The sequence below is a fragment of the Centrocercus urophasianus genome, unplaced genomic scaffold (genome assembly GCF_019232065.1).
Source record: "Centrocercus urophasianus isolate 14NV4802_14NV808 unplaced genomic scaffold, USGS_Curo_1.0 seq_12, whole genome shotgun sequence".
Lineage (NCBI taxonomy): Eukaryota > Metazoa > Chordata > Aves > Galliformes > Phasianidae > Centrocercus > Centrocercus urophasianus.
This window is the reverse complement of record NW_024884364.1, coordinates 30,752,825-30,769,708: the sequence shown is the minus strand read 5'-3', so window position 1 is coordinate 30,769,708 and position 16,884 is coordinate 30,752,825. Positions and strand designations below refer to the sequence as shown.

The following is a 16,884-nucleotide window of genomic DNA, read 5'->3' as shown; positions in this document are numbered from 1 at the left end:
AGTCTCTTGACTTCAAGGTTATCATTCATTGAGGTCAATGACTCCATCTGTGAAAAGCAGAACTTCCACTTTCCGTATGATAGCTGGTTGCTTTTCAGTAAGCAGTACTGTTCAGCTCACCTCTGACTGCTTTCTCACAATTGCTGGCAGAAAACAGCCAGAAAGACAGCACAGACAACTCCTGCTGGGGGAGTTACCTATGTAAAAATAGTGGTTAACCCTAAAAGCATTCCAATTCATGCAAAGCACTATCTGTATTTAAAACTAATACTGCTAATAAGCATCCCTGTCTCTTACATTATTTTCTTGGCATCTTCCTTTTGAAGGATGAAAAGAAAATCTGCACAGTCAAGACCTGAACAGCCAAGAAAAAATCCCTGTAAGGATACAGTTAAACATGTGACAAAACTACTGACAGAATCAGTCCAACTGGAATGGAAGCACAGAACCAGCTCATACTGCACTTCAGTATAGAATTATATCATGGGCCAAGCATTTGCCCCTTTTTAATCCAGTTCTGGTTTTATGCCAATACCACATCTCACAAAAGAGATTCTAGGTATGCAGTTACCTATGTGGAAGCACAGATAATGCATCCATTATTCCTACAAAATTTAGCAAAATACCAGTACGTGATAAAAAGGTGATGCCCTAATAAGTTTCTGGAATTTCCTGGTAAATGTTCAAATAGCTCTGAACAAACTATAGATCTACCAAAGTGTCTCTGAGGTAATGTAAAACAGGTGAACTTCAAAATGCAGAGCAGTGACAGCGGACCTGGCTTTCTTTTCACTGTACAACAACAGGGTTTGGGGGTTCTTTTTGCCATTTTGTTTTTTGTTTTACTCATTTGTTTTTCCAGTCACACAAAGTATTCTTTAAAACAGCTATAAATTCAACAAAATCTGTAGTAAGAATATTATGAATATGAGACAACGCCCAACTCTTTTCATTCCACTCTTACGTAAAACTAACACCCAATTACTTGCAAGACTCAACCCAACCTAAGAACTTCCCAAAAGTCCTTACTCTGCATTTCTTACAGCTTAATAAGCAATGCAACCAGGGGGAAAAAAAAAGCAACTATATACGTATTTACTACTTACACTGTTCCAGTACTATTGTTATTGAGTAGTAAACCAATGGGCTTTTTTCCTTTTCCAAACATGAACAATATTTTTGTGAAGTTAAGAACAACGTGATCATTCCCAATGTTTTTTTCAAACTCAAATATAGCATTTTCACATTTTTGATCACTTGCTTGGTTCTCAGAACTATTCTTCTTTCCCTTCTACTTTCAAGAACAATATTTCCCCAACACTAACTGCTACCACTTACTCAGCATGTGGCATGAAGGACGAAGGGCAGGATCCTTCTGAACACTTACTTCTAGTTCAGTAGATCTACACTGGCCCCGTACACACTCAACTGAAATGTGAGTCTTCTTGCAAAGGTCAAGAAAAAGGCTCTTCAGAAACTTAAGGATCAGACAGTTAATTATTCCTACTTACATATTACCACATCACAACCAACAAGAAAAAAACAAAGCCCAAGCCAGAATGTTACTTGTTTTAAATCCAATCATCCTCCACCTCAACCCACCCCCAAAAAGAGAGGGGAGCAACAACAGCAACAACAGTAAAAACAACCACAGTGTCCTACTCTGCTTAGCAGGTGCAGGACAAGATGTAGCAATCAATTGCAAAACACACACTTCCAAACAAGATCAATCCTTCTCGTAACTACACAAACACAATCCCAAATTTCACATCACTTCACAGAAAGATAAAGTGATACTCAATGAACCAAAGATTTGTTTTTGTTTTTCAACCTATACAGGCTCCTGTTCTTTAGCCAAATCTAGCTTAGAAATTATCAAGCATCTATGAAACCCCAGATCAGTCACTCTCGGAAGCCAAGTTGCATTAAGAAAGTAAAAGGAATCATCCTCAGTAACCACAAAACCTTTCAATTTCTGGCCTGAGCTCTCACCAGCTACTTTGAACTTGAGACTGGTATCAGCAGAGTCATATGACTCCTGCTGTTACTGTATTAAAGAATAATTACAGCACATTTTTCTCATTTTAAGGCATGCAAATCACGTTTATTCTCAGAACCTCAGCATACAAATATTGGCTCTCCCAACAGACAGAAAATTGCAAACAAATCTTACTCATCCAATTTCAGTGACTTACCAGAAGTCCAAAAGTTTTGGTAAGATACTACCGTTTTTTATTCTGCATTTATCATGAGACTTCTAAACAAAGAGTATGAGCTTTAAAAGACAGGGTTACTAATTAAAACATTGTATTTAAAAATCCTGTATATATTCCCATTCTTCAAGATTGTAATTCTACAAGCTCACTATCATCAGAAATCATGGCCAACACTGAAAGTGTACATATAAAAATACCTAACTTAATTCTCTAAAACAGTACCAGGTACTTAAGTTACTATTTTGTGCTGTCATATTTCCATTCAGTTGTGACATGAATGCTTTTAAACTTTCAAAGCAATGTCTCAATTTTAAGTTGGGCTACATTTTTATCTACACAGCAATAAGCAAATGACCTAGAAACAAATCAGTTGCTATGACTGTCTACTTGACAGTGCTCCACAAATTTTAAAGGACATGAAGATTCAATTTTAAGATTTTAAATACTATTCCTCTTTATATACATACACGTATTTAGAATAAATGAAATATCAACTCTTTAGAATATTTTTCCTTCCTCTTCTTCTTTGCCATACTGCACTTTGTAATTTTTTAGGCCCAGTTTTACTTGAGCCATCAACATACAACTTACACACGTTCAACTGAAATGAACAAATGCTTAGTTTTCACATAATGAAATATCCACTTACAGCATCTTGGCCTTAATCCAACATACTCCATGTAAATATACCCCGTAAAGCTGTTTAAGCACGAACAGCTGATGCGACTGAAAACTGTCAATCAAGAGATGATCTGCACGCGTACGTAAATGTATCCAACTTCTTTCCCAGCCTCAAGAATTCATAGGTTTTAAAGCAGAGCCAGCAAATGAAAGATTTGTCACAGGCCTCCAAATATAAGCAATGCATAGTTCTGTGACTTAAATAAGGGTACGTGGGTATAAACTGCACCAATTCTCTTGTGAAACCTAACTTTCATTCTACTTTTGCTTATCATGATTTTTCACATCAGAACAGCAAACAAAATACTACCACTAAAAATAAGCCATTTACTCAACAAGTACACTGGGGACTTAAGGTATTTTGTTTGGTAAAAAAAATGCAAGAACTTCCTAAAACGTAAATTCTAAGAATGTCTAATGAGTTGAAGATGTTTAAAGATTTTATCCTTGTTTCTTAAGAAATTTTATAGTAGCTGAACATGAGATTAGGCACAATGAACTCCAAGTTTTTTGTTTGGTATGATCTTTTTTCAGATGGATCCATAACATTTCTGTACAATAAAGCTAACAGAAGATTGAAATAGTACATCACTGATCAGGTGACATGCATCTGTTGGTAAACCAGGAATCATTAAAATGGGGTAATAGCGAGCAAGAAAAGACTAAAACCAGTACATGTAGTCAATATTCTTAAGAGCAAACCCTTGTTTCATAAAACTTTGAACACAAAATTTCCATTCACAGAAACCACTTTCTTTCTTGGCCAGTTGCAAAAAGTCTAATAGGGCAAAGAAACATATTTTAAAAATTCTGCAGGTTCTTAAATATTCTACTAAGTTTGGAATGACAATTTTGGAGTTGTAGAGAAAGGAATGGAAACAAAAAATTGATCAAGAACATCCAAGATTTTCCCTTATGAAAGCTCTTGAAAATAAGCTCACCTGTATGCATCGTCTTCTTTCAAGTCTCATATCATCCTGTGGGGTTGTGGGGACATGGGGAGTCCAGCAGGAAACAACACTGCAAAAATTAGAGAAAAAAAAAAAAAATGTAAATAAAACCAAGATATCTCAACAAATGTCCCTATTCCACTGGATTTGCATGTTTAGTTCAGCCCTAAGACTCAGGTGGAGCCACAGATGTAAGCCTAGGAGGTTCCAACAGAAAATGAAGTTCTCCAACATTAAAAGCAGAGGTGAACGTTATCAAGTCCTTCTGACAGAACTTCAAGGATTGACTTAAACTTTCAACTTGTCATTCAACATTTCTGAAAATCAAGGTCATCAAAAAAAGTTCTCAAATCTTCCAAACTAGAACTCAGAACAAGGTTTACACAAATTCAGTGGGATTTTACCAAACCAACAGGCTAACAAAATGTAAATGCACACAAATCTACACATAGAACTATTTTCTCCTCAGATCTCATATGGCATTCATTTAGGTTCACCTTAAATGCCATTAACAATGCTCAGAACAATAAAATTATAACTTTCTACAGAACAAGGAGATATAAAAGGTTTTTATAACCCCATCTAAAGAATCATGGAGATTATGTAATGGAAAAAGAGAACAATAAAACCACCATATAAACAACCCCTAGTCAAAGCAGTTCTGAATTATTTGCTTTTCACATTTTGAAATACAAAACCATCATCACGTAGAACCTAAGCAAATATCAAAAATTTTTGCTAATAACAGAGAATTTTAGCAAACTACTCAATCAGATCATAGAGTCTAGATTATTTCTAAACACCTGATATACGTAACTTCACTAAAGTGCTTCCAGCCTAAAACGCACTCAGATAGGCAAGCGAAAAATGTTGCACTTCATATTTATTTCTTGATCAACCAGAACTGTGTAAGTACTGCACCTATCATAGGCCCAGCTACCTGTTCTACCACCACACCACAGAAGTGCAACACAAGCCAAAAGAGGTGGTGGTGAGACAGCACTGTTGCAGTGGTTGCACTATTATTTGGCGAGTAGGTGATTTTTTTGCTTCATTTCTCCAAACAGCAGAAAGGGGCAAACAAAAAACCATCCTCCATCATAAATCAACACCTTAGTCTTTCAAAAGTGACATTCCACAGACGTACCAAATGTCACTGCCAACCACAGCAGCTGTGACCCTGGCAAGGCCAATGAGTACTGTCCAAGGCAGGAGTATCCAAACCTATGAGCCACATGCGCCAGGTCCAGCTCACAGTGCAGCCTCACGCCCTACCCTATACCATCATGGCAGCAATTCCCAGCCTGTTCCCTCAGCACCAACAAACAACTGGTGCATTATGAATCCCATCTGGGCCAAAACCAGGGCTCAAGACACAGTGCGGTGCCAGCTCAAGATGGCAAATAAGTTTACATACTTTGATACATTGGCCTGCAAAAATATGCAGTTGTGCTTTCAGTTTTGATACAGAAATTGGAGAATAGGTTCCAAACTTGCCAAAAACTAATCAACATTTTACTTGCAACTGCATTTTCAGTCAATGTAAATACATTACTTGTGAATTTCAAATGGAATGTAGAGCTGCAATTCAAAATTCCATCATGTCTCTTTACCAGACTTCTATAAGCCCGCTCCGACCAGAGAGAAATATCCCTTGATTCACTACCACACCTTATTCATGTCATTGCTTTTAGCAGTACGTACACTTGTGAACAACTATCTTCAAGGATGAAGCACAGGAAGAGTAAAATTTCATCAAAAATCTCTACTGAACATCTTGAGAACTCACTATGAATTGCAATCACTGCCACTGAATCAGGCTGATCTGCTAGTTTCACAAATACAAGGTCACGTATCCCACAAGTTTCACGGTACTGTGGCTCTCTTTTTCATATGTTTTAATAAAAAAGATTAAAATGAGTTTTGCTACTCTATATACATTCATTGCATTATATATTTTATGAGAGTGGCTCCAAAAATAATGCCTCCTGCTTTATCATTTTGACCCATGACGTCAGAGGCCAATGTCAGTGGTGTGGCAGTAGAGCTTGAACCAAAAATATTCTATTACATTTTGTTGCCGTGTGAAAGATGGCAGCAGGTCAAGTCTGACACAATGGTGTCTAACATGGAAGTGCATGTGAAATAATGGTGTGTCTCAGAATTTCTCCATGTGGAAAAGATTGTACCCACTGATATTCTTCAACACTTGCAGAAAAAAAAAATAGTTGAGAATTTGCTCTATAAAACAGTGTTATTGTGATCTTTGTATCAGTTTTTGTTTCCATGCAAATAAATAGGAAGCATTATTTTTGGAGCAATCTATTGCATGTGCACAGCCCAAGACAATTCCTTTTTACTCAGCGTGGCCCAGGCAAGCCTTAGACACCAACGACCTAAGGCTACACAAGATTCTACAAACTAGGTGCTGACATGCCTAAGTGACTTCTGTTTGAACTAAATAAATAAATAAACAACACCCAGTCTGTTACTTATGCTAAACCAACATACCATATAAACAGACACAGAAGTCGCTTGCACTAAACTCAGTCCAGCTAAATTCACAGAATCACAGAATGGCCTTAGTTGGAAGGGACCTCAAGAATCATGAAGCCCCAGCCCCCCTGCCACATGCAGGGCCACCAACCCCCACATTTAATACCAGACCAGGCTGCCCAGGGCCCCATCCAACCTGGCCTTGAGCACCTCCAGGGACGGGGCATCCACAACCTCTCTGGCAGCCTGTGCCAGCACCTCACCACCCTCACAGTAAAGAACTTCTCCCTGACATCCAAACTAGATCTTCCCTTCCTCAACTTAAAACCATTTCCCCTTGTCCTGCTAAATTCAGTAAGACAGTCACTTGCATTCAAAAACAAACAGAGAGGAAGAAGAACAATCTTGTCTCCACTTAATCCTAAATACTCACTAGATTTAGACAAACAAACAATGGATGTCCTGGAGTGCTAGATATGAGCAGCCTACATGGGTATTTTAAGGTTACAGAGCCATATTCCCATACTTGAAACTCTCCAGCCAAGATTCTCTTTGCTTTTAAACTGCAGTACCTATGGACACTAATATTACAGAATGTTTATCCAGCAGACTTTGCAAAGACTGAAAACATCACTATTTTGTCTTTCCCACCTTGTAGTTCAAATACAACAAGGACCTGCTCTTGTTCATTCATTTCAGTATAAGGCCAGTTTCACAGAATCATAGAATGGCCACAAGGACCATCAAGTTCCAGCCCCCCTGCCACAGGCAGGGTTGATAACTGCTAGACCATGTAGTAGACCAGGCTCCCCAGGGCTCCATCCAGCCTGGCCTTAAACACCTCCAGGGTTGGAGCATGCATAAACTCCCTGTTCCAGCACCTCACCACTCTCCCAGTGAAAAAACTTCCCCCCAACATCTGATCTGTATCTTTCCTCCTTTAGTTTAAAACCATTCCCGCTTGTTCTATCACTATTTGCCCATGTAAAAGTTGATTTCCACCACATTTACAAACCCCCTCCTTGAAATGACGAGGTATCCCTGCAATTTTCTTTCTTCACACTGAGCAAGCCCAGTCCCCTCATCCTATTTTCATAGGAGAGGTGTTCCATCCCTCTGATATTCTCTGTGGCCCTCCTCTGGATCCTCTTCAAAAGCTCCACGTCTTTCCTGTGCTGGGGGCCCCAGACCTAGACACGGTACTCAAGATGGGGCTTTGTGAGGGCAGAGCACAGGGGATAACCACTTCCCTGTCCCTGCTGGCCATCCTTCTTCTGATGGAGCCCAGGATACCGTGGGCCTTCTGGGCTACAAGCACACATTGCTGGCTCATGTTAAGTTTTTCACCTACCAGGACCCCCTTCAGTCTTTTTCGGCAGGGCTGCTCTCAAGGAGCTCTTCTACCCATCTGTACATATAGCTAGGATTGTTCCCGTCCAAGTGCAACACCTTGCACTTTGCTTTGTGAACCTCATTAGGTTCACAAGGCCCCACTTTCAGAGTTTATCAAGGTCCCTCTTGATGGAATTCCTTCCTTCTGCAATTGTTTCAAATACAGATAGTTTCAATACTGTCCATTTAATTCAAACTATCAACAAACATAGTCTGAACAAAGTTAGATGATTTTCAGCCAAAACAGATTGTAAAGCATTCACACAGTGTCTTCTGTCAGTTCTACGATAGGATGGTGAGCTCCAAAAGCAGCCCAGTAGCATATCTCCAGAGCTTCACAATCTGGCATATTACCAAACTGATGCCAACACTAATAACATACAACAGGGCTGTCATGGCCAAACAGATTCACAGAGTGACAGAATCATGGAATATCCCAAGCTGGAAAGGACCCACAAGGGTCACAAGGTAGTCCCAGCTCCACACAGGACTGCCGACAATTAAGCCATATGCCTGAGAGTGCTGTCCAAACACTTGACCTTCAGCAACTTGGTGCCTTGAAGGCTTCCCCGGGGAGCCAGTGTCAGTGCCCAACAACTCTCTGGTTAAGATCCTTTTCCTAATACCCTATCTGAACCTGCCCTGAGGCAGCCTCATGCTTTTCCTTGGCGTCTTGTTACTGTCACCAGGGAGAGATTAGCACCTCAATCTCCTTTCTTCTGAGGAAGCTGAGGACTGTAATGATCACCTCTCAGCCTTCTCTTCTCTGAGCTGACCAAACCAAAGGACCTCAGCCACTCTTCATAAAACTTGTCCTGCAAACTTTTTATTCTGAACTGTTCTGAACTGAGAAAAGGAAATCATTTGATAAGAACATGCTGTCCAGTGAACAGAGAATTTCAAGTTACAGCTACACAACTTCAAATCATACATAGTTCATTTTGTCACAGCAATAAAGCAATTTTAAACATATGGGAAGAGTTGCCCTTTGCTGATAGTCTATTACTCTAGAACACTTTTAGTTCACTTTTAATACTAACTCAAAGCATCCACCTTGCAACGGATTAGTAAAGATATTAAAAAAGAAAAAACAAACTGGAAAGATATCACAAGGAGACACAAATCATTTTTTCAAGATTAATTTAAAGCTACAGGCAATAAGGAAAAGCTGCTGAAGTAACTATGAAGTCATTAACAGCTCACAGAAGGGAATGAGTACGTTCACCCATATTTCTTCATATCTAGCCAGCAGAATGCACCCATCACAAACCAGTGCAATTCCCCAACCTGCTTGTAAGCAGAAAACAATTCCCACATTCTGAAGAGCAGGATGACTATTGTGGAAGTGCAGAATGATGAGGAGCAGGAGGCAGTTGTCTATCATAGTGCAGTACACTAGGAACTGACCCACAATCTAAAAAGTAATTTTAGAACATTAACCAAAACAAAAAATAATTAAATTGTGTGACAGCAATATCATAGACACAACATCAAAGGGTAACATCTTACGCTATTTTATCCTTTATAAAAAAGATGCAACCTAATAGCACATAATTGCTCCACATTTAAATTCAGTTACTGAGTATCTTTTATCGTGTCTCTGTATTGCTGAGTTCTTAAAGCCAAAAGACCTTTTACACAGCCTGTATAAGTTTCAGGTAATCATAAATCAATGATGAGAGTAAGCAAGGACAAATCCCACTCTTTACACAATCTGCAAGATCATTTCTAGGTTACTTAAGGAAAATAATAACAATGTTTAATGGGCTTCAATAATCCAGCTTGGCCTACTTACTGGTACATAAAAGATGCAAACTAGAATTAAAGAATGGAGAAAGGAAGAGATGATAAGAAAGGTGTAAAAAAGCAAATTATTTCAAGTGGTATAGCAAAAGAAGAAAAGTGAGGTATTTCACTTAAGAGAGCAGTTCTTAGAAATCAATTGTGTATGAAACTACCATGCTAAAACTGTACTACAAGCTTTTATTTCCTATTTTACTTGCTGTTGCTTTCTAGTCTTCATCTGTCCTTACCAACATAATGCTCTTCCTTTGATCCCTTCAAAATACAAATGGTGGGATTACCTACCTTCCCAAAGCACTTCCACATTCATCAGTAATTTTAAGTGTGGAGTTCACCTTCACTACAACATGTTGTAGTTGACTAGCAAACTAATCAGAGATGCTGAGTATATCTTACATTGTAAAGATGCGAACTATGAAAAAATATAAAGCTTGTGTCTTTGACTTTTCTTAATTCTATAAGCTGAGGTTGCCTGTTAGCATTTTTAAGGTCATTGTGTGTTATTCCACCATATTCTTTAACAGCATTTTCTCCTTCTTTCAAGACACTGAATAGTCAACTTATTTGCCAGTAGGCTCACTAACCCAAAGTTGGTTTCAGAATCATCTTACATATAAAAACCTAATGAAGTGCAAAAAACATCAGTAACATCTCTCTAGAGGTTTCATCATCCTTCCCCATTTTTCTTTTTTTGTATGTTTGCCTGGATATCAAACTAGATCATGAGTTTATGCAAATGGGGACACTTTTATAACATAAGAATACAAGAAGAATCCAGTTCAACAGGATCTATATGTAGCAGAGCTGTTAAGAGTCTTTTATATATATATATATATATATATATATATATATATATATATATATAATATTTATATATTATATACATATAAAATTTATACATTTATTATATAATATACCTATATATTTTATATATACGTATATTAATATATTTTAAGCCTAAAATGGCCATAATACATTGAATTGTTTTATTATAAAAGTGCTATTAAAGCATCTACAGTTACAAGATTGTTCCATACAATACAAATATGCAAAGTGTTAAAGGCAACAAACACCAATGCCTTTAAAAGAAAGGCCACACTCTCACCACAACTTGGGTTTAATTTTAAGCATCTGCATAGCACTCCTTCACAACAAATTTAAATGAGAGTTTTCAGAATATCAGCAACAAAACACATAAAGCATGAATTAAAAGTATTCTGGGTAGAATTTCACTTTTTACATGTTACTAATTAAAATGTTGTACACAGTTTTATTTTCCTTATTTGGTTATCACTGTGTTAATATAAGATTCTGTATGGCACTTTCAGTGAAGAATTGAAAGACTGTGCTAACTAAACATAACTACATTCTGACATCTCCTTTTTCCTCTGTGAAGAGGTTATTGAGTATTACTTTAGAAGTCACAAGAAGCACCAGAGAAATCTCTGACATTCACTGCTGTAAGAAGTGAACAGAATTCAGGTCACTGGCCTTCAGTAAATACAAGTTGCTAGAAACATAGAATATAAGTACTTACTTTAAATGCAAATAATATTTATTTACTGGTGAAAATATCCTGAACTATATAATTACTGAAATGATTGAGATGATTAACATATTAGGATGTAATGAACAAAGACACATATACAGCTATATAATAACAATTAGTTAAGCTTTTGTTAACCTGCATCTCAACAGTCTACTCTTTAAAGTATGTATGGGCAATAAGTGATGCTGCTTACAGAATCACAGAATCATAGGGGCTGGAAGGGACCTCCAGAGATCATCGAGTCCAACCCCCCTGCCAAAGCAGGTTCCCTACAACAGGTCACACAGGTAGGATCCAGGCAGGTCTTGAACATCTCCAGAGAAGGAGACTCCACCACCTCCCTGGGCAGCCTGTTCCAGTGCTCCGTCACCTCACTGTAAAGAAGTTCTTGCGCACATTTGTGCTGAACTTCCTATGCTGCAGTTTCCGGCCGTTTCCCCTTGTCCTGTCTCCACTCACCACTGAAAAGAGTCTGGCCTCACCATTCTGCCCCCCATACCTTAGATATTTATAGACCTGGATCAGGTCCCCTCTCAGCCTTCTTTTCTCAAGGCTGAACAGACCCAGTTCACTCAGCCTTTCCTCACAGGAGAGATGCTCCAGGCCCTTCACCGTCTTTGTGGCCCTCCGCTGGACTCTCTCCAAGAGATCCCTGTCTTTTTTGTACTGGGGAGCCCAGAACTGCACACTGTACTCCAGATGAGGCCTTACCAGGGCAGAGTAGAGGGGGAGGATCACCTCCCTCGACCTGCTGGCCATGCTCTTTGTAATGCACCCCAGTAAGCCATTGGCCTTTTTGGCCACAAGGGCACACTGCTGGCTCATGGCCAACCTGTCATCCACCAGGACACCCAGATCTCTCTCTGCAGAGCTCCTCTCCAGCAGGTCATCCCCCAACCTGTACCGGTGCATGCAATTATTCCTCCCTAGATGCAAGACTCTACACTTGCTTTTGTTAAACCTCATCTGGTTTCTTACTGCCCAAATATACTTACTTATATTCTTACTTCTCAATATAAGACATACTGAGGAAAAAATTCAACAAAATGAGCAGAATTGGTAAATCGTTTAAAATATTGCACAATAAAATGTGAACTAAAATCAACACTAATTTCTAATAAAAAATAAATTCCATAGAATTGGAAGACCGAGGAACTTCCAAACCACTGTTCTTACAGCAACTAGCACATACATTGCATTCTGTTACTAAGTAAAAATCCCATCAATTAGACAAACACATCTGGTCAAACACATAAGATGATGTGTGGCACAAACTGGAAGACAGGAGGCTCTGTCTGAGTGCCAGGCAGCACTTCTGTGATGCGCAGGTGACAGAACACTGGCACAGGCTGCCCAGAAACCATGGAGTCTGCTCCTTTGGGATCCTTCCAAAGCCAAATGAATGTGGTCCTAGGCACCTTGCTCTGGGTGTCCCTGCTGGAGCTGGTGCTGGGCTAGATGGACCCAGGGGGCCCCTGCCCAACTCATTATGGAGTTCTGTGAAATCTTGTGAAATCATAATGACTACAGGAAAGGTACGGTAACGCAATTTAATTGTTGTGCATTGTTGAAGTATAAATAGTGCAGACTGGATGCTATCTCCAGTCCTCCAGACATCAACACAGATCCTCAGTTAAGAAGCCATCTTCTGATATCTTTAACGTGTTAATTAGAAAAAAAAATCCAACAGCTACAGTGTTACGAGAAGAGACCTTTATGATACATGACTGGATTTCACGCCAGTACCAGAAGGTCACTATAATGCAAACCTAGTTTATACTAAACTTCATTAACACAGCATTTGTGCCAAGAGCTCATGTTATCCTTTTTACTACCGAAGAGTCTTCAATGCACATTGCTGAACTAGATTAGTTTCTAGATAAACACTTTTTATTAGACACTTCTGAAGCAATTACACCCAAACCAAAACATACATACCATCCTTATTCCTGTATACTGTACAGCTATGACTGTCAGTGCTCTAAAAAGCACAAGTTCCTCTAAAGAGAAAACGCTGTGAATGACTGGTTTCACTCATGCTAAATTTACACTGCGTGATGCAAGAACCCATCCTTTAAGTGTGAAAGCATGTGCAAACAGCTTTACTGAAATCACAAAGTTTCTCACCCAAATTCAATTCTGGCAAAGGTAGAACTACAGTTCCAGTTCAGTGAGAATTTCTTTTCCATAGCAGTACTGCTTAAGAAGTCTGCATCCTTTCCACTTCTACCTGCTTGGATGAGAGAGTGCTACTATTACAGAATCAACTTAGCAAACAGCAACGATGCAGGTGAAAAACAAGGTGCTGCAAAAGGAAAAAAGACCATTATTTTTAACCCAATTCTCTAACCAGTTCTCTAACCCAATTCACTGGAGATGCACAGCACAACTGCAGCAGCAACCTGCCAGCAGGAACAAGCAGCTGGGACAGAAAGGGGTTTCCTAAGCTAGAACTGCTGACAAAATAATAAACACTGAAGCACACCTCACATTATTACAGAATAACCTATAGAATGGTGTCACATCAGGTGAGACTTCAGATTGCAATATGGATCTCCAAAACAGCTGACTCACAACATGTATGTGGTTTGTTTTTTTAGCCCAACCTCCTCATGAAATTAAAGGCGTAACTTACTGCTTTTAAAAAAGGTACTCTTCTCCTTGAACAGAACTGAGCAAACCTTACAGTTGATCCACAGAGCCAGACAACTTAGGGTTTTTATTTAAAAAATTGTTTGTTTGTGCAAACCATGGAATAAAGCCTATTTTAGGGAGCATTAAAGTGACACAAAACAGGAGAGGAGGGAAAGAGAAAAGCACACACTAAATAAAGATCAATTACATTAACTTTATTTAGATAAATTGTATATGCTTATTTCCTTGCTCCTTTTCTAGAATCACAAACCCATAACAGTTATCACCTTACTGACCATATAAAGAACCACAGAGTGGGAAGTAACTTTTTCTACCTATTTAATACTGTCAAGCAAAATAGATATTGTTAAATTTAACTGCTTTACAACAGCTAAGTCATGCCACTTGTTACATTCTCCTCCCGCATCCACAAGCAAAGAGATGTTACAGCAGGAGCTGCCCATCCCCAGCAGTGTCACTGAAACATTCACAGTAGTTTGATGTCATTGTATTCCTATAAGCACATACTTTCTTCTTCACGTTAACACATACTTCCCAGCTATAACTCCCTTAAAAGGTGACACCTTATATGCAGGAATGAATTAATTTCTCTTAGAAATAGAGTCATTTTAGTTAACAAGTTACTCATGAAATAAACAGTAGCGTGTGAATGAAGTCATAATTCAAAGCTGAGTATCTATGAGGGCTATAAACTAGTTAAGCACATTTAATTTGCTCTCAGAGTTGTGAAATGCTTCTCAGAGATTTTTCCATGTATGACCTCAAAAACATTGATCATTTCATTTACAAAAACTGTTTCTGCTCCCTGTAGTTGAGAAAATAACTTCAAAGCTGAAAAGTAAAACACATGCCACTACATATTTTCATTCATCAGTTTAGAACTTTCGGTCTAAAATAAATGCCTCGAGACAGTGTACTATTCTTCTTGTCTACTCATCATTAACTTCCATTTTTTCTCATCCTTCTCTTTACAAAACAGACTACCTACTTCTTAAAGACTTGGCCAGAGTGGAGTGCTCAGATGCATCAACTTCAGCTTAATCTATCCTAGAGCTGGAACAACAAGTAAATGTACTGAAATGCTTTTACCTCTCAGAATCTGCACGAACTCAAACCCACAATACACAAACAAAAGTATTACAATACATTCAACGTAGTCCAGCTTTGAAAGTGAGCCATCCTTATCAAAACTCATGTGTTACTTGGTTTTGACATAATTTGTTCCTTGCTTTAACCTTCTTTTTTTTTTCCTTTCTAATTCTGTCCTGAAGCATGAAAAACCCCCTATCATGCCGCAATATACCTGTAACGGGATATGGAAATTAATTCATAGGTTATCATCATGTTCTAATAAACATTCCTGTAATAGGAATGGTTAAAAATAGAGACAAAGCAGAATAAGTAGTGTAAAATTATACTCAGACCACAACAAGGTCTGTTAAAAAAAACTTTATGTATGTACAAAATTATCTGTACAGCATGTCTAAATGAAATAAGATCATTTCTCCACTTCAACTGTAGCAGCACATCGTTTTTGACCTTAATTTCAAAGGCAATCTAAAGTTATACATTTCAAGTACATTTGTAACAAACCTACACGTCGGTTGCCCTGATCTGATACAGTAAGACCTTCTGTCTTGAAGGCCTCCAAAATATTTTACTACGTGGAGATAAGCCCACCAATACTGTTTGAAATAAAAGCAGACAAACAAACCAACTGTAGCTCTGTAAATAGAGAGTGCTTTCTTAAGACTTTGGTTCAGTGATTTGTTCAAGCAATATATAGGCTTATGTGCTTTTTAAGTACTCTTTTAACTTTATAAATGCACCATGGTATAACTGCTGGTCAACTGATCCCCATACAGCAGCTCCCATTGACAGCTGCCATGCCACAATCTAATTTTACCTTTCATTATCTCAGAGATACAGACTGTATAAGTATACATACAGCTAGGTGCTCTTTCTTCAGATGTTCGCCATACCTCTGGGTCTTAAAACAGACTTTATCTCCAGAGTCCCTGCATCTTGCTATCACATTTCTGATACAAGAGTGATAATAAAGAATTAGCGCTGATATACTTTCCACTTTAATACAGTATTTACTTTCTCAAGTTCCAGTTTAAGCTGGAAAACTGAAGCTTGTATATTTTTGCCTTGTATAACAAGAAACTAAATGAAAATATTTAGTTCTCAAACACATGAATTTTCCTGATTGTATCTGTCAAACTTCACCCATTTAAATGAGTTTTCCCATGGATGCTTGTTCAGGCATATTTCTGAGACACTTTAACTAAAAGAAATAGAAAAAGGAAGTTTTCTTCAGTTAAAAATACATTTTATCCATTCTGGAAGTCCCACAGAAATCTATGTAAAACTCTAAAATAAATTTCTAGCACTTAAAAAAAAAAAAAAAAAAAAAAAATCAATCAACAAGTTATACATATCTTAAGCCTTCCCAACAAGGCTACAATCCATGCCATCATTCTGATGGCAAATTCACTAGTGACTGTGAGAAGGATTACAACCACCATTATTTAGAGCATAGTAAGTGAAGAAGGCCGACATTAGATGAGAGGGCAGCCTCAGCTCTTAACTTTCCCTCTTTCTTAATTTCTTTTTATCTTCTCTCGGGGAAATAAACGAGACAGCCTGTCTTATCATCAGGGTGATGATTTCTATGCAGGACAAGCTCTGAAGCTTCGCATTTATATTAAAAGAGATGAACTCAGCACTTCACAAACAAGGTAGACACTGCCCCTCCACAAGGAGGGCAGGGGCTGATTAACAGGTTAATAGAAACCAAAGCAGTTTGGGTTCACAAACACAAAAGTAACTTTAAAAACGTTCTTCAAAAGGTGAAGGATATCTTATTTCTTTTTGCACAACTCAATCTCAGCACCTTGCTGTTCTTTCTACAAATCCCAAGAATAGTACCAAAACAAAATCTGAAATATTCATTTTGCTTTTCCTCTCCATTCACTTAAGTCACAGAACTCGAAGTTACATTAAGTTTGTGGACAACACTACACTGGGAGGAACTGCTGACTCCCTCAAGGGTAGAGAGGCCCTGCAGAGAGATCTCAACAGGCCAGAGGGCTGGGCAATTCCCAGCAGGATGAAGTTTAACAAGAGCAAGCGCCTG

At 38.4% G+C, this 16,884-nt stretch overlaps 1 protein-coding gene across 1 annotated transcript in view; it reads right to left on the bottom strand.

Annotated features, from left to right (window-relative positions):
• The window catches only part of DYRK1A (dual specificity tyrosine phosphorylation regulated kinase 1A), an 84,571-nt gene that overhangs the window by 50,824 nt on the left and 16,863 nt on the right, over positions 1–16,884 (bottom strand). Inside the window, exon 2 of the mRNA XM_042809855.1 lies at positions 3,839–3,917. Within this exon, the coding sequence (XP_042665789.1) occupies positions 3,839–3,848 (10 nt within the window). The 5' untranslated portion in view covers positions 3,849–3,917. The remainder of the gene's footprint in view (positions 1–3,838; positions 3,918–16,884) is intronic.